Source organism: Marmota flaviventris, chromosome 10, assembly GCF_047511675.1.
Source record: "Marmota flaviventris isolate mMarFla1 chromosome 10, mMarFla1.hap1, whole genome shotgun sequence".
NCBI lineage: Eukaryota > Metazoa > Chordata > Mammalia > Rodentia > Sciuridae > Marmota > Marmota flaviventris.
Window position 1 is genome coordinate 63,324,619 of NC_092507.1, and position 23,873 is coordinate 63,348,491.

Consider the following 23,873-nt stretch of genomic DNA (forward strand, 5'->3'; position numbering starts at 1 on the left):
AAAACTCTATGCTTGATAATTAGTCATAAATAGTTATTTGTAACTGACAACCAACAAGCACTTTTGTTTATAGTAGTTATACACATGCACAAGTTTTAATAAAAATTAGAACTTTTTTGAAACCATAATTTTCTTTTTGTTGTTTCTGCTTTTGTCAACCCTTTTCAACCTATAAAACCCAACTCTTCTGCTCAGCTCATAGGAACATCTTTCCGTTTTGCAGATGAAATATTACTTGGTTCATGAGTAACTAATGAAATCCATTTAGATCTTTGAAACTAAATTTGTTGAAGTTTTATTCTCTGACACCAGCATTAGATTTTGACAAAACTATCCCATGTTGAAGCATCAATTTGAGGTCCGTAGATTTGGGAGAATATACCAAGAGTCTCCTGCTATGGTTTGAATATGTCTCTTAAAGTTGGAAAGTTAATCCTCAATGCAAGAGTGTTGAAAGGTAGGACCTTTGCTTTCTGGTGGTGGTGGTGGTGGTGGTGTAGGAGGAGAAGGAGGAAGAGGAGGAGGAGGAGGAGAAGGAGGAAGAGGAGGAGGAAGAGGAGGAGGAGGAGGAATATAGAATGAATGGATTAATGATCTTATTGTGGAAACTGGTTACTGACTTCCAGAGTAGTACCTGATAAAAAGGATGAGTTCAGCCCCTTTCTCTCTCTCTGATTCATGTGTGCACATGTTGTATTGGACTTCTGCCTTTTGCTTTCTGGTGTAGGATGACACAAGCAAGAAGGCCCTTACCTGACTTTGGGCTTTCCAGGCTCTAGAACTGGAAGAAGTAAATCTGTTTATTATAAAATTATATGATCTCAGATATTCAGTTATAGCAGCACAACACAGACTAAGACATCTACTAAGTATGAAATCTCTTAAACCTGTGGCAAAGATGCACCACAGCATCTGACACAGCACTTTGGCTTACTCACCCAATGAATGAATGATCATTTATTTATTGTGTTTTTGATCTTCTAAGCTCTGAGTGTAGTTATAGTTTGTGTAGTTTCAGCAGTCTTGGGTAGTCGAAGGATGGTCATTTTCAGTTTTAGCTAATAACCATCTTTACATGGTCACAGGGACTGAGCATTTTGGAATACCACTTCATTAAAGCATTAAAAACACTGTGGGCTCAGTAATTTCATTTACTGGGTCAATAACCCATGATATCTAAAAGAAGATTTAACATAGTTTAAAAAATAATTATTCAAACAAGAAAAGGATTTCAAATTATAATTACCATGGCAGCAATGGAATGGGAGATGACAAAGCAAGCATAAATATTACATTTAAATCTTAATGTCTGAATCTTATAACTCGACAGGTTTAAGCTCTTCCAAATGTAAAGATGACAAAACCTTAAACCTGAAATGAACTTCAATAAGCATCTAGACTGGGTATAGAGATTAAATTTTTCTTAACTTTTTTAATTAAATATTCAAACTTATAACCCATTGCAACTTGTTCTTATGTAAGGTGCTCATTTTTTATAGAGTATTTGCATATTTCTTATTCAGTGTGGCCCCATGTGGTTTGCATTTTTGTTTCTATTATGTATATTAGATTTCTTTCTTTTTTTTCTTTTTCTGAAGTTCTGTGATTTTGTGTATCCATGTCATAGTTGGTCACCATTTTATATGCTATTAATTATAATGATTTTCTTCTGACTTGTTTTATTTGCAAGGAAAACTACTATATCCTTTGTAAATAACAATGACTTTTTCCCTCCTTTTTTTTTTTTGGTATTAATACCTCTTTTCTCTCCACTATTGGATTTCTATTATTACATTGAGTAGAACTTCAAGAACAATGTTAAATAAATATGGTATCAGTGGGCATTCATGTCTTGTTCCCAACACTAATAAGAATATGGCTCAGAATTTCCAGTTTATAATCCAAACCATTATCCCACAAAATGGTAATTGGTTTCTTAGGGGGTGCGGGAGGCTGAGGTTTCCAAATAATTTTCTGAAACTGAATTAACTGAAATGAGACTGATTTCTTCAGTGAATGAGCCTTTTAGCTTTTAGCATTTAATATCTATTGTTAATCTTCTTGAGAAGGAGAAAGTATCCACCTTTTCCCAACATATTTATCCAAAGAACATCATATTTGAAAAACAGCTACTAACCTCTTAAAAAATAATACACTAGTACTGCTCTGATACTGTTGTGATGTTGGTTTTGATTTCAAAATTATATTCTTTAATGTGTTAAGAAAATATCCTGCTCTTAACTAGTAAGATAGCTATATAAATAGAACCTTCTCTACCATGTATACGTTTGTATCTGGCTTTTGCTCAACATGATGTTTTTAAGATTTATCCATGTTGCTCATTTGTTTTCAATGCAGGATAGTATTTCCTTGCATAAGTACACTGATAAAAATTTGTGTTGTTTGCAATTTGAGTGTGCTATCAACAAAGCTACTTTGAATATTCTTCTATACAAATGCAGGCACGTAAAAGAATGGATTTTAATAGGATAGCACATATCAGAATTCCTGGGTTACGGTTTGTGTGTGGCAGGGGTTGGGGACACAGTATAAGGTCACAATTTTCTGAAATGTTAATCGTAAATAAACACTTCCACCAGTCATTGCACCAGACCTCTGGTCTCTGTTCTGTTAGCATTCCGTATTGTCAGACATTTTATTTTCAGGTTACCTATAGATGTGTGGTATCATCTCATTGTTTTAGTTTTCAGTTTCCTGGGTACCAGTGATAAACACCTTTTCTCATGCTTATTTGAATTTCCTCTTTAGGAAAACTTTTGTATTCTTTCATTTCATTGTATTCTCTGTTTCCTACCTTATTTTTCTTTTTAATGTTCCTTGCTTCTACCTTCTGCTTTATTAATTCTTTCTTTAACTTTATCTAGTTTGTTATAAATGTGTTTATTGAATTCTACATTTCATGTATACTTGCCATTTCTAGAACTTCTAAGTGTTCTTTCTATACATATGTTTAATTAATTTTTATAATTTTTCTTTCCCTGCTATAATTTCCACTTGAATTTAATCATCTTCAACATGGTAAACACAGTTATTTTAGTCTATTATGTAATCCCAATCTCATGTGACCGTTTTGGTTGCTTTTCTCCAATGATTTATTTTTTCTCATTTGTCTGAGATTTTTGTGCACCTGGCATTATACTTGAAAAATTATTTGTAACAAAAGTTTAGGCCTGGGATGACATTTTGTTCCTCCAGAGCAGATTTTTCTTCACTTGTGACAGATATCTAAAGTCATTAATTAGAAGTCCAGAACTACATAATATAATTTCCAAAACAGGCTTTCAGAGACAACAAGAAACATGTAATAAGGTGGCAAAGTTTGTAACACTTGTTTATTTCCAGTTCAGTCTTAATTTTAGAATACATCTTACAATTCTAAGAATCCTATACAAAGTGGATATTTATTTACCCTTTTTGGGCTCTAGATTCTGATTTCTGTCTTCTTCCAGAGCCAGAAATGCCCCTGGAGAAAAAAGTAACACTTAGCTCTTAGTGAGTCCCGCTCTTCTCTATCTTGTTAGGATTTTGATTGTTTTAAAGAGATGTTTCCCCCACCCCAACTCTTGAAATTATCTTCTCCCCCACTAAGATAATCATACATCTTATCTTTTCAATATACAGATTTGCCACCATTTCCTTCTGCTTTCAGTTTTGATTTCATATTTATGAGTGCCCATGACTATATGTCAGATTCAAACTTTGAATACAAGAATTGCCATAATCTTCAGCCCTGGATCAAGCTGGATACCTTTTTTGTTTATTTGTTTGTTTGTTTATTCGTGCTTTTGTGCTCCTGAGCACTATTGGAAAAGATATATAATATCGCAGGAGGTTCATCACACATCTATAACTTCTAAATCCCAGCTGAGACATTGCTTAGAGTCCTTTTTTATTCTAAACATCCTTACTCAAAATATTCTCTTGTTCAAAGCTCATCCTTCTGAAGCCTGTAAATATCCTCCTCTCAATATTTAACCCTTACTTGCTTTATAGGAATATAAGGGAATCAGGAGTAAAATCTAATAGCTATCCTGTCTTGTAAAATCATCTGTTTCTCCTTGCATTTCTAATTGTTGTTGTTTTCCTGTTTTATCAAAAGAAGCAACTCTGCCTTTTCAAAGACTATCCATCCAGCTTTGATATTTTTTAAAGAGAGAGAGAAGAGAGAGAGAATTTTTTAATATTTATCTTTCAGTTTTCTGCAGACACAACATCTTTATTTTTTATTTTTATGTGGTGCTGAGGATCGAACCCGGTGCCCCATGCATGCCAGGTGAGCGCGTTACCCATTGAGCCACATCCCCAGCGCCCCAGCTTTGATCTTAAATTATGGAGTCTTATCTTCCATATGTTCTTATCCCACTGTTGGACCCTATAAATCACTCCATCCCTACCAGCTTCTGCAACTCAAATTCCAAACCCACAAAAAATATCTTCCAGCTAAAAACAAAAACAAAATGAAACAAAAATTCAGATCTAATAAATGTCCATGAATATCTAAGTTACCACAAGCTTCATATGCTGATGGGAATGGCACATGACAGTTAAGAGAATTTATAAAGTAATGTGATTCTCCTCATTTCCAAAGGAAATTTTAGCCAGAATATAAAACATATAAGTAACAATGATCTTACAGGAAATAAACATTTTCAGGCTTAGTACCACATATTAATTTCCAATATCTTCTTTTGCTCTTCAAAATCTGACTGATACCACTGATTCCATGTGTAACAGCTGCTCATCAATTTTGTTATATTTGAGGTATAATTAGAAAGATTTCCTACCCCAGTATCTTCTCCATCTAGGGCCCCAGGGATGCAAATTTTACTATTTTTTCCATCCCTTTGATAAGACAGTGTAGTTTCCTCTTTTCATTGCTAATTCCTCTAGGAAAATGTTCCTAAAACCCAAATGCCCATAGGAATTGTGTGGAACTTTTAAAGAAAACACTAATGGGTAGGTGCCAAACACAACATTTGTCTATGTCATTTTGCCTGAGTTGGATTCCAACCATTACCATTTATAAAGGATATCCTGATCATTATACTGTGCAGCCAGTTGAGAACCATGTCCCTAATTGAGTGACATGTTATGACACTAGTACCATAGCAAAACATCAGTTTTCTCACTTGTTCTACATAATGTATTTGGATCATATGTAAGCAGCAGGTTCTGAGTTTTCTTCCCGAAAGAAGAGAAAAATAATATAGAGATAAGTTGGCCACAAATATATCCTGATTGTGATGGTAGAATATCAGTTACTTCTTTTATTCAAGGCAATAGGAGAAAATTCTTTTCTGGTTTGAGAAGCCTTGTTTTTGCCTCTCATTCTGGAGGAAGCAAGCTGTTTGCCTTTGGCACACCTCCATGATTATACAGATCCATTCCCTCAAGGAGCTTCCGAGTAAAGGGAACATATCAACAACGGCAACTGAGAAACCTAGTTTTATGTTTCCTGTTGTAGAATTATTTCTCGGCATTAACATTTTTATGCACCCCCATATTAAGTTTTATGCTTTGGATATAATGCCACCAGGTAGAAACCAAGGTAAATGCCATATCCCAAATCCATAGGGAGTCGGAGCCTAACAGTGGGTTATCAAATCTGTGTTTTTATATGCTATTTCTTGTAGTGTGTGATTTATACACACTGTTTTTGAAAGCTGTATTAACCGGAAGATGCTGGTTTGTGGAGGGGCAAAGAAGTACATTTACAGGCTGGCTTGGCTGAACTGTGTTGATTTCTCTCTAGAACAGTCTTCACAATTCTTTGCTCTCAGTTAGAGGTCTGCTGAAAGTGACTCAGTGTAGATGAAAACAGCTTGCTTAATCATTCCTGAAACACGGGAAAAATTAAAATACATTTTTTTTCTTTGTTAAGCAATAAAAACAATGCCAGATTGTTAATGCCTCTTTTGTACCTTTCACTTGAAAGACCTCAAAAGAACATCAAGGAGAATAAAGGTAAAATCTATTCCCCAATGGCATCATTATACATGTTGAAGCCTCTAAAACTAAAACTCTAAAGACATTCAGGAAGAGTCGAGGAATAAATGACAGCAAACTGAAGAGTGTCTCTGGAGCTTTGTTCAACCTGCTTTGTTCAAATTCATTCAAATTGGATGATGAAAAGCAAAGATCTCATTTGTTTCAACATTAAAGTAGTAAATTAGTGAGTGGTGAGCTGCTAATTGTCCTGTAAGGCATTAAGGTGCCTTGAGCGCCCCATCTCCCAAATTTTAAATTGCATTCTTATGGTTGAAATGAAAGCAACCATTAGAGTAGTGTAAAACAATGTTTTTAATAATTTAGGCTGGTTCGATTCAAACATGATTCTTGTTCTGAAATATTTATTGAAGCTCCTGTTTTTATTTGAGATGAGCAAGTTTCATTTTAGATTTCAAGACATCAAATGGAAATTCGTTTTTAGTGTAGTGCTAAAGTAGGGGAAAGATTAGAGCTGTCCAGTGGTTGAGTTCCATCTCTGGCTATTTCTGCTTGCTATGAGGGTATAGAATTAGCAGGTTTGGTTGAATTTTGCTTAGATTTTTGGTGACCTTTTCTAATCCTGACTGTTTCATAATTTAGTGTCTTGACCTTCATTTTCCATAGAGCCACCTTAATGATAAATGCAGAGATTTAATAACTAGAACTAGTTGACAGGTGACCTTTTACACATGGCCATTCCTTTTTGCTGGGGAAACCACACTGTTTTGTAGGTTTATTTCACAGATTTTAACTGTCCATTCTATTGTCTATAAACTTATTCAGAGAGAAAAAAAGTAAAGGTTAAATATTTCATTCTTCTTACTGATTAAAATGTAAAGTGTTTGACAGTATATCGTTCAAGAAGGATAGGGCAATTGTCAGATTCATACTCCAAGAAAAGACAAGAACATTTTCCCAGGTCTCTTAGTGAAGAGCAGGATGAAGGTTGAGTTATCCCATCAGCTTGGCCAAGATGAAGGGGTATATCATTCTGAACCCGTGTGTGCAAATTTAGAACAGGGAAAGACGAGAGTTACTTAACTATACCAAATTGAAGAAGAAAGTGACTCAGTGAGAGGTGAAACTTGCCCATCAGAGTGAGTGACCTATCAGTTTAGACCACTGATCTCTTTTCTTCCTTACTTTTTGTTTTGTTTTGTTTTTAACCAGGCAAGGATACATTGGGAATATCCTGGTAAATTGGTTTCTGGAGTCTACATGCAAATATTGTTTAAACACAAGGAAGTAAAGCTGACCGATTATAAACATGCCACGGACTCTTAGAAAAAGGATAAGAGTATCTATATATTTACACCTTTCCTCCCACCCATGGTCTCAGAGAACATAAGACCTGCATGGGGAATCAATTCCCTTAGTGCATGCTTTCTTCAGCATTTTTTAAAAACAGAATTTATTTTTGTGCCTAAGACTCATGCTCATAATAAAATAAAAATATGCATGGTGTAGAACAATCTTTAGTATGAGCAGATGATCCCAAAGCCCCAGTTCCTCATAAGTATAGAGGAGAAAGCAATTAGCTCATGAGCTGGGGGACGCTTGAGTCTCCAACTACAGTGGATTCCCAAGGACTTAAAATAGGCAGCATGGATGTCTAGAGAGAACAGACCTCAAGGATGCTTTAGAGCAAGGGGTGGCATTCCTTTTAGCCATGGGACCAGCCTCAAAAGCATCCTCTGCCAAGGTCTGTTGTTCTCCCCAGACGTTGATGGTAATCATTTATTGCTTGAGAAAGAAAAACAACTCACTGCTATTTGTGAAAGAAACAGTTTGAAAAGCAAATTGAGTAAACAGATGTGAAGGAACATTTTAAAACTAATAAAATTGGTCATGATTAGTTTATCTCAGACTGAAATTTCAGCCATATTAAAAAATGAAAATATGGAGAAAAAAAATACTCACATAATTCCTTATACCATGCCAGTACTATTGCCAGAAAAGAGAGGTTGCTTTGCTTATGAACAAAGCCTAGCATGCCTGTAGAGCTGTTCATCAGCAGAAGGACTTTGTCCTGTTCAGGTGAAATTCTGGCTAGCTGCATTTTTAAAAGCATTAATCTATAATTTATTATAAATAGTTTTGATATGATACTGGCTAATATTTCAGGTGCTTGTGTATATGTATATTAAGAATACAGCAAATTGGGCTGAGGATTTAGTAGTAGAGCAATCATGTAGCATGTCAAAGTCCCTTGTTCCATTCCCAGCTTTGCAAAAGGAAAGCATATTGCAAATTAACAATGCTTGTTTCTGTATATCCCCCACTTCTTAATGCTGCTTTAAGTTCATTTCATAAATGACAACATATATTTTATATGAAAGATCTAGTGTCCAGAGGATGTCATATTTACCTTAATTTCTCTAACTATATAATGGGAAATAAAAAATAAAAACAAACTCACTTAAAAATCTATTTTGAAAGTTAAATGGGATAATATAAGAAAATGCTGAAAAGGATGACTATCCCATAATCACATGTATATCAATAAATATGACACACTATGTTTTTATACATTACTCATACCATTTCTTCTCCTCTTCTCTCACCCTCCTCCTGTGGCCTAGCCAGCAATCAAGAAGTTCTCTTTTCTTGTAATAAGGCAAAATGTCAATGTTCATTTTACAGAGAAACACCTTGTTTTTCAAGGCAATCCCTTAGGCCTCTAAAACCACAGAGGCGTTAACCTTAGTTGGTCATAGAATGTCCCCCTCACATCTCAGAGCTGTGTACCAAGATTAAATTTCACCTTCATTAGAAGTTTAAAACTATTTTACCCTTTATAAAGCCTTGTGCACAATAGGATCTAGATAAAAAATATTTGATTATTCAATAGATGTCACCAAACTTTTAACTCTCCCCAATATGAGTGTTTATAACCAAATATGTTGGCATAGAGTTAGTATACTTTGGCAAAGGAAGAAAATATCTGAAACAAATATCATGCTATTTCCATTTAAAAAATAAGTATTCTATATCTCAAATAAAGTGAAGTGTTGAAATATTTGGACTTTTTTTTTTAACAAAGGATATAGTTGCTCAGACAGGATTCATTAAATATTTGTGGTGCTCTTGGTTTATAGACACAGCCCAAGCCTTACCAAAGTATCTTGAATGATGTTTTGAGTATACAAGAGACAAGATAAAGAGGACAAGTTTTTTTTTTTTTTTTTTTAATGAAAATAAACAAGAATAGCAACAATTCAGTTGAAAAGGAGAATTTTAACTTAAGGTAGAGCTTGATAAATTGGAACCAGATAAATCTTAAAGGTCTCAGAAAATCCACATCCTCAATCTGGAAAGGAGGGGTGCAGGGAGAGAGAGAGAGAGAGAGAGAGAGAGAGAGAGAGACTGAGGCAGTCAGAACTGAGCTAGTGGAACCATATGGAATAAACTTTCAAGTAAGGCCCCCAAATCAAATCATATCAGTGTGTTCAAGAAACAGCAGTACATTTCAACAAAGAAAGTTGAGATCAAAAAGATGAAACAATAAAGCTAATAAAAGAAACTGAGATAACTAGATAAGGCAACTCTGGGGTCAAACCATCCATTCATACCTAGCTATTTCTTTCTTTTTATGATGGGTTACTGTAGTTTGAAGGTGGCTTCAAACATATAAACGAATCACTGGGGTCCTTGCCAGCTCTTTGTATGGCCTGAAGCATCTGATTATGATTAGGAATGTTTCATTCATGGGGCCCTGCACTCCTACCATACTTTACAAATGGTTCCTGCAACCAAGTGCTAAATATAGCAGTTGTCATATTCAACCATGTCTCCTGGTACTTCCTGCAGGAAGTCAGATGGCTAGGCAGGACTATGACCAAATACACACATGTGTATTAAGAAAGTCTCTTAAGACTCTAGCCATGTGACTATGTGGCTTAGTGAATAGTAAAAACAAGGGGACAATTTAAAGATCATCATCAACCCCCAAAGCCATTGCATTTATGGCGCTCTTCCTGATTACATATTTATCACATAAACAAGAGACTGTTCCCAGTATTTGCCCTCAAGTTGTTAGTCAGCTGCTGACCTCATAATCTGCACAGCTGTGGTATCCCAATATGTTGTCATGGAACAGATTGTGATGTCTTAATTGATCACTTTCAGAGGTTGCGATTGTCAAGTGAGACCAGTATGCTGATTCTTATTAGTTAAATTAAGCCTTGTTATAGCAGAACCAGCTAATTCACTCTAATGACTGGGAAATCCAACACAAATTGCTGCATTTTATCAAACACATCCAAGCCTTTTTCTTTCTTCTTTTTGATTTTTTAAAATTTTGTAGAGACTCTACTCCAAACATGTTTTTATTATACAATGAAACAACTTGTTGGAACAGTAAATGGAACATAACCTCCGCGTACCATATGTATCTTGGTGATAAGTTGGAGGGTGCCATATGACACACAAAGTTTAAATTAGACATTGATTTGCATGACTCTGAGTGAGCTTGGGGGACTTGGTTATATGTGATGGGTATCAGGCCCTGCCACAAATTGCTTGGCCAGAAGAATATTGTGTTCTTCCTTGCTGCCCCCGCAAATGAAGGCTCCTAAGTGGATGAAGGAAAGTCCTAGATCAATGCCTGATCCTAAGAGGCATGTTCTTGGGCTTCCATCTGGCCACTAGTGAAGTCTTCATATGGCACCAACCTATAAAACCCCATTCCCAAGTCCTGACATACTCACCCACTTTGAACTGACTGTTCTGACCTGGTCCTTGGATTGTCAGCTGCTGGCCTTAGTTCAGTATTCTGACAGCAGCAGAGGCATCAGGCAGCCCCTTTTGCAGCAGAGTTTTAAGAGACCTTATAAAAAGACCTTTGTGGGTTTTGCAAGTCGTTTTTTTTTTTTTTTAATTCTTGGTTTGGACAAATCAAACAGATGTCTTTGTCAGTCTAGTATATTTTATAGGAACACAATTAAATCAAATTAAAGAAACAAGTCTAAATTAACATGTTAGCATCCAAAATACAGAAGGAAGCACAAGGATATTTATCCAAGTATTTTTTATAGTAGGATAAAATAATAGCTAAATACCCAGTGGTAGGCAACTAGCTATGTTATGGTATATCCATATACCATATGGATAAGGGAATAATGATCTGGCACTGAAATTACCCCTAAGAACTACTTACTGGCATGGGAAAAACTAATTATTTAAAATTAAATGAAATATCAATGCTGACAAATAGGATAAATGGTATTTCTCAACCTATCTAAGGTAATAGATATAGAAAGAGGTAAATATAAGTCATAAATGTAGTGGTTGTCAAGTGATAAAAATTTGTAAAGTTTTTATTCTTTTGTCTATTCCTTTTTAATTTTTTAAGTTTTTAACAATGAGCCCATATTACTTTAATAATCTGGTCAGCAAAGTTCTTGGAAGCAGTGTGAGCAGTTTTGTGATAGTGCTTGCAAAGTTCTTTGGCAGGTATTTCAGATCTTACCCAGCTGGGGAGGAGGCCCTCACTTTCCTCTCTGGTCCTCTTCCTGAAGCGTTCCTTTCTCCTTCTCAGTGAAAGGTGGCTCCAGGCCTCCAGTTGCTTAGGCTAATTGCTGAAGTCATTCTTGATTCCTCTCTTTCTTTCACACCCTACATTCACACATCCAGTCTGTGGGCCAGTCCAGTGGGTGGTACGGTATGTTCAGAATGCATTCTGCCTCTCTCCACCTCCTTTGCTCTCACCATGTTCCCAGCCACCATCACATCTCATACCCTTGCCTCTTTTTCATCAGTTTTCCACACAGCAGCCAAAATGATTAAATACAACTCAGGTTGGTCACTCTGTTTAGAGCCCCCCCCGCCCCGCCCCCACCACATTGCACAGGAAGTCAAAGGTCCTAACTGATTCTCCTCTTCCATGTTTGGCCCCAAGATCTACTCACTGTCCTCTCTGGCTCTGCCAGGTCACAGTCCTCTTCCTTATTCCTGGTTGACCTAGGTACTTGCATAAGCATTCACATCTCTTTATCCATGTCTTTCCTCAGTAAGGCTTTTTTTCTGATCATTCTCTCTCTCTCTCTCTCTCTCTCTCTCTCTCTCTCTCTCTCTCTCTCATACACACACACACACACACACACACATACACACATAATACACACTTGCTAACTTCCTTTCTTGTTTAAATTTTCTTCATTTATAACTGATCATTCTTGAATATAAGAGGATGTTGATTTATTTATTGTTCCCACCCCCAAGTTGAATGTAAGTTCTATTGTGTCAGGAATTTTTGTTTATAATTTTCCTAGCTCAGTTCTAACTCTTGGAATTGAACTATGCCTGATGCATAGTAGGTGTCCACTAACTACTACAAGTTCTTACCATGGCTAGGAAAGGTGACTTGTTGCATTTGTAGCATGATTGCATGATTGTCAGATGACTTTGCTGAGGGTCTTACCTCTCTGTTGAACTACCCGGGTTATGACATCTGGAGTGAGCCTGAAGACCCTCTGTGTTGATATGTTTTGTCTGAATCAACAAGTCTAAATTAATTGGAAAAGCCCATTTGTTCGCTGGTATTAAGTTCAATGTTCCTAATAAATTATTTTAACTCAATTTCTTTCATTTCTTAACTTCACCAGTCAAGCACATACTATATTCCAGAGTCTTCTGGGAAGTGGGGTTAAAATGAAGAAGACAGATGTTGTTCTTAACAGAATTTATCTAGAAGACAGACATAATTCATCAAGTAAAATAAGGCCTCTATTTGTGAGAGAGCTGTTTCCAAGTAGGCACAATAAAACTCAGGATCAAATTCAGGATCAAAATGTGGACTCTCATCAAAGGGAGATGAGGAAGATGTGTATCAACATTTCTTTGTCAGTGTTGAAGATAGGGTAACTTTTTCATGTGGGACAGAAGCAGCAAAAGTAATGTATGTAGCTGTTTTAGGAGGAATTAAGGCAAAGGATGATGGAATGAGCAGTGGGCTTAGAGTTTGAAGACCTGCATTTAAATCTGCCACTGCAACATTATCATTTCTATGTTCTGAAAGCTAATGCTTCACTTGGCTGAGTCTCTGTTACCTCCATGGTTAAATAAAAAGTGAGGGAATTAAACAGGCTCTAGAGACCCTCTGTGTACATGTCTTCCCTGAGTTTTTAAAATAGGCCTTCCCTGTCCATCTAGAATAAATGTAGGCACAAAGGCCAATTAACATGGTGACTTGAAGGAATTTTTTTTTTTGAGTCTGCTCAGTATTTTGGCCAGTATGGGGTTTATCTTAATGTAGTTCTGAAAATCTTCTTTAGAACTTCATCATCTGCTGAACTCTTCATATTTTTATCAACGGCTACTTATCCATGCATACATATAGCTAAAATGCAGACTTGATACCTAGATATGTTTTGTTTGTATTTCTTTTATAGCCACCAACCACCTTATTCCAGAAGTCAAAAATTTCCATATTCCCTTATTTCATTTGAAATTGCAGTTCTAAATTTAAAAATTCATCATTTAGAGTGGAAAACAAATGAATATTTTTTCCACATGATTTTAAACCAACATGTAAGGATACAAAAATTTAAATTATTTTAAGAGTATACATTTTCTTTTTTAATGGAAGTATTCTGCTTACTTGATAACCTATAGCAGAGACTGCAGGGTTGGTTTATGTATTTCAGAAGTATTTCCATGTTCAGAAGTTATGCCACATCCGAAATTTTTTGTCTTCCCAAATACTATATTGACTAGGTGAATTTACCAGCTGCTTTCTTTCTCTTTCTGTTTTTCAGCCTTTGCAATTGGACTGTGACCTTTGCGCCATAGTGTCAAACTCAGGTCAGATGGTTGGACAGAAGGTGGGAAGCGAGATAGATCGATCTTCCTGCATTTGGAGAATGAACAATGCCCCCACTAAGGGTTATGAAGAAGATGTTGGCCGCATGACGATGATTCGAGTTGTGTCCCATACCAGTGTTCCTCTTTTGCTAAAAAATCCTGATTATTTTTTTAAAGAAGCAAACACTACTATTTATGTTATTTGGGGCCCTTTCCGCAATATGAGGAAAGATGGCAATGGCATCGTTTACAACATGCTGAAAAAGACGGTTGATGTTTATCCAAATGCCCAAATTTATGTGACCACCGAGAAGCGCATGAGCTACTGTGATGGAATTTTTAAGAAGGAAACTGGGAAAGATAGGTGAGTCACCTCTGAAGCAGCCTTATTTTCTTGTATGTTAAATCTTTGCTGAGTCCTTTTGCCAGCTATCAAATGAACAGAGTTATTTTTTAAGCTGATCGTTGCGTGTTTTTGACTATTATGATTACTTGATGAGCCAGCAGCCAGGTCCCATTAATTCCACCTACACTACCTTCTGTTCTCTCCATTTTTAATTGGCTTGATACTCCTAGAAACGCTGGATGCTTCTCCAAGTTATCTTCAGATCTTTTTATAATGTGGCTCCATTTGCTATTGATTAAATTGGATTTTAGCTGAAAGAGGAAGTCGACACATTTCTGTTTCAAAACATAAAAATATTAAGAAATTTCAGGATTATGCATTGGTCTAAATGCCACTGGAAATTGTGGCAATTTTTTTACCTACATCATAAAAAGAACAGGCTATTGATTCTCTAATAAGTTTGCAAAGGGCTGGAGAATGTAGCCCAGCAGTAGAGTGTTTGCCCAGCAGGTATGAGGCCCTGGGTTTGATTCCCAACACTGGGGAAAAAAAAAATTGCAAAGCTTCTTGCATGCAGATAAATTCTCTGATCTTGAATACCATACTTGGTATCTAGCACGTTAAGCAAAATACCATATTGAAATTATGCATTACTTAAAATCATTAGCAGTTGGATTCCTGAAGAGAAACGAGGTATAAATATCCTTCACTCAATTATCCTAAAACCAATTTGCATTTTTTTATTACTTCCATTTTTTTCTGCAGCGTGCTGTAAACCATCCTTTCCCTTTTTCTTTTGGGTCCTACTTACCTCATTCTTCTTCCACTCCTGACTTCTCCTATTTCCTCTTTACTCACCTTTTAGTCCCTTTGTTGCATGACTTTTTTCTTCCTTTTCAGAAACATAATCAGTAAAAGGGAGAGAAGATGAATTACAAATCAATCAAATCTTAGTTCCTATGTTTTACTTTAATAAAGAACTATTAAGGGAAAATACTGAGACCAGTGGCTGAAGTTTGAAAGTATGTGAATTTCTCTTATTTGTGAAATGGATAAATTGAGCACCAACTATAATTCCAATATTAACATTGTGATTTTTCTCAAAATGTGCATATTTCCTTATTCAGTATTGTAAAATCTACAGTATTAACTATACTGGAGTATGGTTTTGAGGATGGCAAGTTCCCAGTATCTCTGGATGTAATTTCAATGATGATAAGTATTTTAAAATCTTTGATAGACTAACTCTGCTGTTGATATTGTGGGTTGATTTGAATTTAGCATTTTATGCTTCTAAGCACTAAAATGCACAATTTCATATGAAGTGTAAGACAGAAAAAATGTATGATACAGGTCCCTTCTACTGGTAGTATTGGCGAGAGCAATCCTAAAGGTTAGGTGTGAATCCACATAGCATAAGCTGTCCAAAGAGACAGGCAAGAGAGATAAAAGAACGAGTCTGGTGCTTCAAAGAATTTCACTCCTGTTAGCACCATTCTATATAAATATGACCATTCTCATGAGGTTTTGGAAACCTCTGGTCTCTGATTATCCCGGAGCAATGCAATTAATTAGATATATTTGGTTTTTCATTAGAGTTAGTCCTCAGGGTATCCCCCAGTCATAACTCCAAGGCCTAGAATCCTTTGGGGGTACGAGAGAAGAGCTTAGTATGGTGCTTGTTTCTGTGTGTTTGTATCACGTTGGTTTTTGCTGTGAGCAACACTGTCACAGATGTGTGGATTATACAATAAGAACTGGAGACAACAGCACTGGGAGATTGTTTTTCTACTGGCTATGACGAGAACAGTGTTTTTATAGTGAGAAAATTACTTGGCAAATTTACTTGCTTGGTAAAATTAATTTTCAGGTACTATTCAATGGGTAGAATTACCAAAGTAAATTTTTTAAAGTCTAAAACAATTTTATGATACATTCTTGCTGTTGTTTTTCACTGAGTTCGTTGCGATGTGGTTGCTCTGCCAGGTACTACAACCAGACAGAAGGGGTCAACTATGTGAGTGTTTTAGCAAAGGGTGGAATGGATGATTTGAGTAGAATCTGGTCAAACAATACAAGGTTAACCAAAATATTCTCAAAGACTATTCTCCCCACTTTGATTTAAATCTACATTCTATCAATATGCTAGAGACATATTGTCTAAGGATTACCCATGGTGTTATGACATTCATTGACAAATTTCAACCAACAATATCTACAAAAACTTTTAATGAAGGAAAATATTGAACTTATAAAGCAGAGAGACTAGGAGTGCAGGAAACCTCTGTGTAGCCACTACTCAGCTTGATAATTATCAACTCATACCTGATGATGTTCCATCTATCCTTTATATACTTTCTCCCTCCCCAAGCATTTTGAGGCAAATCTCAGATATCATATCAGTTCATTTATTAATATCTTAGTGTATATCTGCAAATGTTAATCAAAAAATTCAATGTGACTGTCCTACAAAAAAATCAACAATATTTTTTTACTATTATTATCTGTTTAGTCAGTTTGAAAATTTCTCCAGTTGTCTCATTAATAAATTTTTAACAGTGAGTTTGAATGAAGATTAGAACAAGTTTCACAAATTGTGATTGATTGATTCATTTCCTGTATTTCTCTTAACCTGTATGGTTCCTCTTTCCACACTGTTTTAGGCATTAGTCTCATGTCTTCTACAATCTAAATTTGCTAATTGCAGCTTGTGGTATTTCTTTTGAATTAATATTTCTGCATTGGGGATTGATTGGATTCAGATTTGTTTTCTTGCCAAGACCATTAGTGGTATTTCTATCAGGAGTAATACTTTCTTACCATGTTAGAAGTCATTAACAATCATTAACTAGACCCAATAATTTATTAGGGTGGCAAAAATGGTGATATTTCATCATAACTTTTCATTTATTATCTGAAATACTTTATAAAGAAAATGTGCCCTCATTTGCCATTTGGTTACCATGAGACATAAGATAGTACCAGTCTCTTCTCTTTATTTACTGGTTTTAACGCACTAGTTTCATAGCATTTCCCAAATCTACCTATAAGTTTGTTATTGTTAATATTTATATATTGATCAACAGACTTAAACATATTTGAATTCAGCATTTCAGTTCATTAAAATTATATCTTTATGCTAAAATTATCCTCCATTGACCAATAGCAACTTCTTCAAATTGGCTTTGAATCTTTTCAGTGTTCCTTAGTAATGTTAGATCTCTGCTTTCTGGTGTTGTAAGATGTTTCTGCTCTTCTTGAATATAACCTGAAGTACACCTGCATTGAGACTTTTTTCCAAAGGACACCAGTTTCTTTCAGTCATTAAAAAAGCATTACTTTGGCACTTTTGGTGCCCATTGTTACTGAGTTGGTATTAGTTTCATAGTCCTTACAGTGGATGAAGCTGGAATATAAACAACATATGACTTGTACATTATTTACATGTAAAATAATTATAAGTTCAAATTGAAACTTTTTATTCAAATTGTGGGCCACTAGGTTTTTATTCATGTGTCTTTCCACCATGCCAACAATCAAAGGTCCAAGCAACACCAATGTAATTATTCATCTGCTTCATCCTACAACATACACACAAAATCTTTGAGTAAGAACAATGTCACAACATGCTGTGGGATTCTTACAAACATTTCAAGATTGTTTTGCAACAAAGAAGATTATTTCATGTCAGGCGTTCAAGTAGGTCTATACTCCCAGGGTGTATATTGGTTATTACTAAAAAAAAAAGTTTCTAATATTTTCCCCCCAAGTAACTAGGAGCAAATCAAGTGATCTACATCATTGTAGGAAAGAGGGAGTAAGGAATAAAAGAGTGTCCATTTGACTTTAGTTTTGTTGTAAAGCTTTTTTGCTTGGTTAGCCTGGACTTATTGGAACTTGTCAGCACGTTCTCATTTTTGTCATTAAGTTGTTTTTTTTTTTTATGGAAAGATCATGTCACCATTATGTATAATTTATACAATTTTTAAAAAAATTATAAAGTGATTCATGATAGAAAAAATTACTAGCTAAGAAAAATACTCTTCTTAGCTTCTTCAAAGTAGTCAAAGTCCATTTAGCAAAAACAACTTTCCAATCTAAGGTGGGCATCTTTTCATTTTTCCAATGTTTTTATTTTTGTCTTAAGGGATTCCTAACTAAAGAAACATAAAGTACTAGAAGAAATGCATACACTGTTGAATTTCTTAGAATAAATTTAGACCAAGCATGTTAAAGTTCTTTTTCAAACCAAATGAAACTTAATTTTTTTTTTCTTTTTATTTACTCCCTACAATTATCTGGCTTGTCAATTAGGCAGGGTAGCTTTATAGCAAAAGCTGGCAGAGTAGAACAGTAGTTCATTTGCCCTTTATCTTATTATTATTATTATTATTATTATTATTATTACTATGGTATTGGGGATTGAACTCAGGGGCACTCAATCACTGAGCCACATCCCTAAACCTATTTTGTATTTTATTTAAAGACAGGGTCTTACTGAATTGCTTAGCACCTCGCTTTTGCTAAGGCTGGCTTTGAACTTGGGATCCTCCTGCCTCAGCCTCCCCTGACGCTGGGATTGCAGGCATGCTCCACTGTGCCCGGCTGTCCTTTATCTTTTAGGACCCAATTTTCTTTAGAATTCTAGGTTTTCTGGGCAGCAGTCACCTTTATAGTTTCACTTACCAAATATATTTCTGGAAAACTAGAATTATAAATTCTATAGAACATTTATTTCTTCCAGAAACCTTTGGAATTAAAGGTCTTATATTCAAGACAATCTGATCAAAATGAATCTTTTTTTCCTTTTGAATGTTGGTATGCATAAATAATATTAGCCTGCTGTTGTACATTTGAGTTAATACATCTTAAGACAGAAACACCCTGGAGGTGCTGTGGGGCTGACAGCTGCACATGGTGCCACACTCAACACTGAAGAACGTGAGTATGTGCCTGGCACGTGCGGATGCGAAAGGAATGCTAACTTTTCTGGCAAGGCAATAGAGAGCTGTCGTGAGGTATTTTGCTTACCTATGGCAGGTGGGCAATTTCAGCTCTCACTGCACTTTAGGAATCCGTTGGCAAATGTATGCACATTATTTAATTAAGTAATAATTGAGAAAACTACAGTCCCCATTAAAAGAGGAAAGCTAATTCTAGTCTGATAAAGGACTCTGTGCTGCCCTAAATAGGTCTTAATTAGCTGGCACCAATGTGGCTCCGCCTTCAGGGATGGATGAAATTAATGAAAGCTAGCAGCAAATAGATCAAGGTTTCAAGATGTTCCTGCCTCAGGTTGAAGAGGGTAAGAAGAAAGGGAATCGCTCTTAAGGATTGTTTGGGAAGCCAGATGCACAAGTCACTTTTGGAAAACACTGACAAAATGGGACACTGATTTGTACCCGTCAGAGTTTCTACCTGGCTCCTCCTGGCCAGTGTGCTCTATCCATTCCCACTCAATCTTGAGGAGAGAAAAAGAAATCAGTGATGTGTCATTCCTCACTGCTGTTTGTGGTGACAGTTTTATAATCTAGCAAGGGTTTGAAGTGCAGCCCAGGTTTCGCTATTTCAGCTTGGCCATTTTGAAAGCTTCTTGTGCCATTGCGTTGATTGACTGTAGAATTAAATTGGCTCACATCCCTTAGGTTGGCAAACTCATAGTAGTTTCTAGAGTGGGAAGGGGTTTCAAGTCTTCTCCCCTGAGAACTTGAGAGCTCTTCCGAGTTCCTCTGTCAGCACAGGAGGCAAGCTGTCTCCACAAGCACAATGAGGCAAGTAGAAAGACAAAAAAAAAACAGAGACAAACAACGCAACTGTGCCAGCCCTGGGAGTCAGCCACAGGCACAGACATGTGCCAAGTTTATGCAAAGGAATATTAATACTGGACCTGGACTCTGAATACAAAGATCTAGTTATTCCAACTTCAAATAAATAGCCCCTAGCCCCAGGAAAACCTGGATCAAGAGAAAACAGGCAAAGTGGAAAAAAAAAATCTTGGATTTGAAGGACAGAACACAGTAGTAAAAACAGTATCTTTTTTTTTTTTTTTTTTCCATTTTGAAGACTGTCTTTGCAAATATAGCATCTCAGCACTTTTGCAGGAGCATCATTGACACTCTTTTGTTAAAAAGAATTAATGTTCCCACCCCAGTTGATATATTTGGCAGGAACAATAAGTTCGCATAGCAGTAGAGGGCAGGCCCATAGGACTCCTGAGTCAAAAAGCATACTAAGGCATCCAGGGCTGCGTTCTCATTGCTAACAAGCATTGGGGAATAGGGACTTCCTTTTTCCCATTATTCATGATGACATCCAGTGACCTATATTGAGCCTCCTCTGTAATATACATGTGTTAGGAATTAAAAATTCAATAACAAAGAAAAGATCTATTTTCACAGTAGGAAGATAGAAGGGATGGTTTTGATTTATCAAGGCAGCAGTACCAGCCTCTCATGTTTAAAAACATATTTACTTGTGCGCGTGCAAGCTACATTTGACAAGACATTCACTTAGGATTACAACAAGAGCAGCATCTCAAATTCAATGAGTAGGTTTTTAAAAGGAAGGCTGGTCAGGTCACCGATAGTTGTGGAAATCAAGATTTGCCTCCAGTCCACTGAGGAAAATAAGGTTCTCCTGGGCCAGATGATATGCCTTGACAGCCGGTTGAACACACAGCCAGATAATACTATATAGAAAGCCCCAATAGACACGCGTGCTAAAAGTTCCCTCAATATAAACATTTCAGAACATTACAAAGAGTTTGAACCTCAAAGACAAATATGTCTTAAATTGGAAGTCTCATTAAAATATATCGAGACTTTTAAATTTTACACACACTTCAATCATTAATTATCTGTCATGAGATGTACCTCTTCAGTTCACTTAACTCCTGTTTTCTATAATTTGGATTTTTTCTTTTTTTATTTAATGATTTTCTTTTCTCGGGCCATTTTCTCCCTTCAAGATTAGGTCAACATTTAAAAAACTAAAAATGGTAAATAAATTTTAAAAATACATGAGCCAGAAGCAGTCTCTTTCCCCTTCTATTCTTGTAAATCTTAACTCTTTCAGAAAGAGTTGATTATTTTGAGAGCTTTCATTTTATATTATGTTCACCTATACTGTAAGATTTTTAATTGCTTAGACAAACATTCTAAAATACCATTCCAAAATTGACTTCCCTGCTTAACTCTTTTTAATGAAGAGGATGTCCTTTTAGATCATGATAGTACTTTCAAACTTTAATGTTCATCATGTTGCCTATTGATTCAGGTGATCGGGGACAGGGCCTGGGGGTTGGCATTTTTAGCAAGATCCAAGGCCAGTCCAATTCTGCTAATTTGTGCTATTTTAGCTTGCTTTGAACAAAAGGACAAGACAGCATTTTATTATTTCTTGAACTGGAGAAATATATAAATCAAGCATAGCTATTTCACAAATAGCCTTGGTAATCTGTAATTGAATTCCAATTTTGTGACCCTGTCTTATTCCTAAGTTTCTTAATGATGATGCTCAGAAATTCTTAAGAATTCAATAAGGGACTTACTTATCAGACTTCTTATATTACTTTTCCATTTCTCTCATGGGACAATACACTTAAGATTAGTGATTCTGCCTGTCTTCATCTTATTCTTAGACCTTGTATAGGACCTATGCCTCCAATATGTCAAAAAAAAAAAAAGGATGTTTTTACTCTACTTCATTCAGCTAAGTGGCCTACAGCTTTTGCAAAGTTACTTTGCTCTACCTAAATTGTACTTCCTCTATCATGATAACTCAAAACAGCCCAGACATTATGAACAGGATCTGAGGCCAAATCAGATGTTACTTCTTTCATGAAGTCTTTTGTAATATCCCTAAATAGAATTCATATCCTTTGAAAGCCTCTAGTATTGTAAACTAGAGTTTTTATAGGAAAATCACTTTTTACCATGCATTCTTTTTGTCTGTCTAATGTGTTCAAGTGGTACACAAACCTCTTGAGAGAAGCTCTCATACATTTGTTACCCTGAGTGCCATGACATAATGCTTGACTGTAACAGGTATTCAGGAAACGTTTGATGGATGAATGAAGGAAAAAGAAATACCATCTGATAGTTTTTCAAATTTGTCATTTGGTGAAATACTTGTAAATTTCAAAACACTCATTCAGTAAAGAAGAGTCACAGCAACGTGACATATTCTAGGAGTTGACTTTGGTAAAAAGTTTCCACTGTTCTCTTCAGAGACATCACCCTTGCTCTATCTTACCCAAAGGTTGTCAAATCCATTACCTTCTCCAGGATTTTTGTGACTGGGCACTGGGTTTTTAATAAGTCACTGACAGAGCCATTCCTCAAATACAGGTTTCCATTTTAGTTTCACTTCAGTTTTGAAGCAGATTCCAAAACTTCATTCACAATTCTGTTAGCCTAAGTGAAAAAAAAAAAAAAAAAAAAAAAGTCATAGAGCCAAACCCAAAGTTACACTCTTGGGTCTTTAGAGGCAAATATAACTCTAACCTCAGAAGGCGAAAACAGAAGACCCACAGTTCTACTGAGAACTACAGTAAGAACAAGCTGAGCTTCACTTCCCAACTTCATCTTTTAATAGTCTCCAAATAAACAAACATTTACTTCTTTGATAACAAAGAACATGAATTTCCCTAGTGAGAACCCTTTTAAATAACTTTATGATGAACATAAAGAAAACAGAAAAACGGAAGCCGAGTTTCCTAACCCCTGGTATATATGGTTGATGAATTTGTACATAGGCTTAGAGAAAAATTACTGAAAGTGTTTTTATATAATTCAGATCATGTCATTCTTTTCCTCAAAACCCTGCAGGAGTCCCCTTTTATCTTAAAATAAAAGCACAAGTTGTTTAAGGCTTACGATGATGATGACGGCCCTGGTGATCTGACCCTCTGTTTCCTCTGACCTTTATTTATTTGTCTTCCCCTATGCTCACTTCCTCCTGCCACTGGAGGACACTCACTGCCAGGTACTCTTCCTCCCATATGTTGCATGACCAACTTCTCTAGGCTTTGCTATTTTCACCTGTTCAATGAGTCTACCATGATATTACTTAAAATTGAAATCTTGCCTCACATACGTAGCATTCCCAATTCTCTTTACCTTATTCTGCTTTTCCTTTTATTCTCCATGGCATTGTTTATCTTCTGATACTTTATATAATATACTTACTGATTTTATTGTTAATTGATTTTAATATGTCTCTTCTACTAAAATAGAAGTTCCTTAAGAGAAGGAATCATCATACGTTTTGTTCAGCAACATAACCCAAGCATCTAGAATAGTCTATGGTATGTAGTAGGTCCTCAATATTTGCAGATGGAATGACCTAGATATGGAAAACAATTAAAGACTTTAAGAGACGCAGGCAAACCTGCAAAACTTGTCATGCAGGGTCTAACAAAGCAGCTTAAAGAAAAAGAAACTGCACACTTTCATGAATAGTACCGTTAAAGTAGAAATTTAAAGTAGTTTGTTCTGTTCTTGTTCTACAAAAGAGTATGAGAATGGGAGCTCTTTTATTCAAAAATAACATCATCTCACTCGAGGAACTGGAGTCACTGAGTTTTATTCTTCAGTACTTGAACAAGTTGTTTAAAGAATTGACCCAAGTAGTTAATCTATTTGTTATCCAGTAGAAACAGCAAAACTTTCTCATTCTTATTTGGATTGATGCAACAGTGGTTCTGTATGAGCCT

General features: G+C 35.8%; 1 protein-coding gene across 3 annotated transcripts in view; it reads left to right on the plus strand.

The window, feature by feature from the left end:
- The window catches only part of LOC114092660 (alpha-N-acetylgalactosaminide alpha-2,6-sialyltransferase 3), a 517,049-nt gene that overhangs the window by 304,985 nt on the left and 188,191 nt on the right, over nucleotides 1-23,873 (plus strand). For all 3 annotated transcript variants that reach the window (XM_071618747.1, XM_071618748.1, XM_071618749.1), the window contains exon 3: nucleotides 13,767-14,176. In XM_071618747.1, coding sequence (XP_071474848.1) covers nucleotides 13,767-14,176 — 410 coding nt within the window. The remainder of the gene's footprint in view (nucleotides 1-13,766; nucleotides 14,177-23,873) is intronic.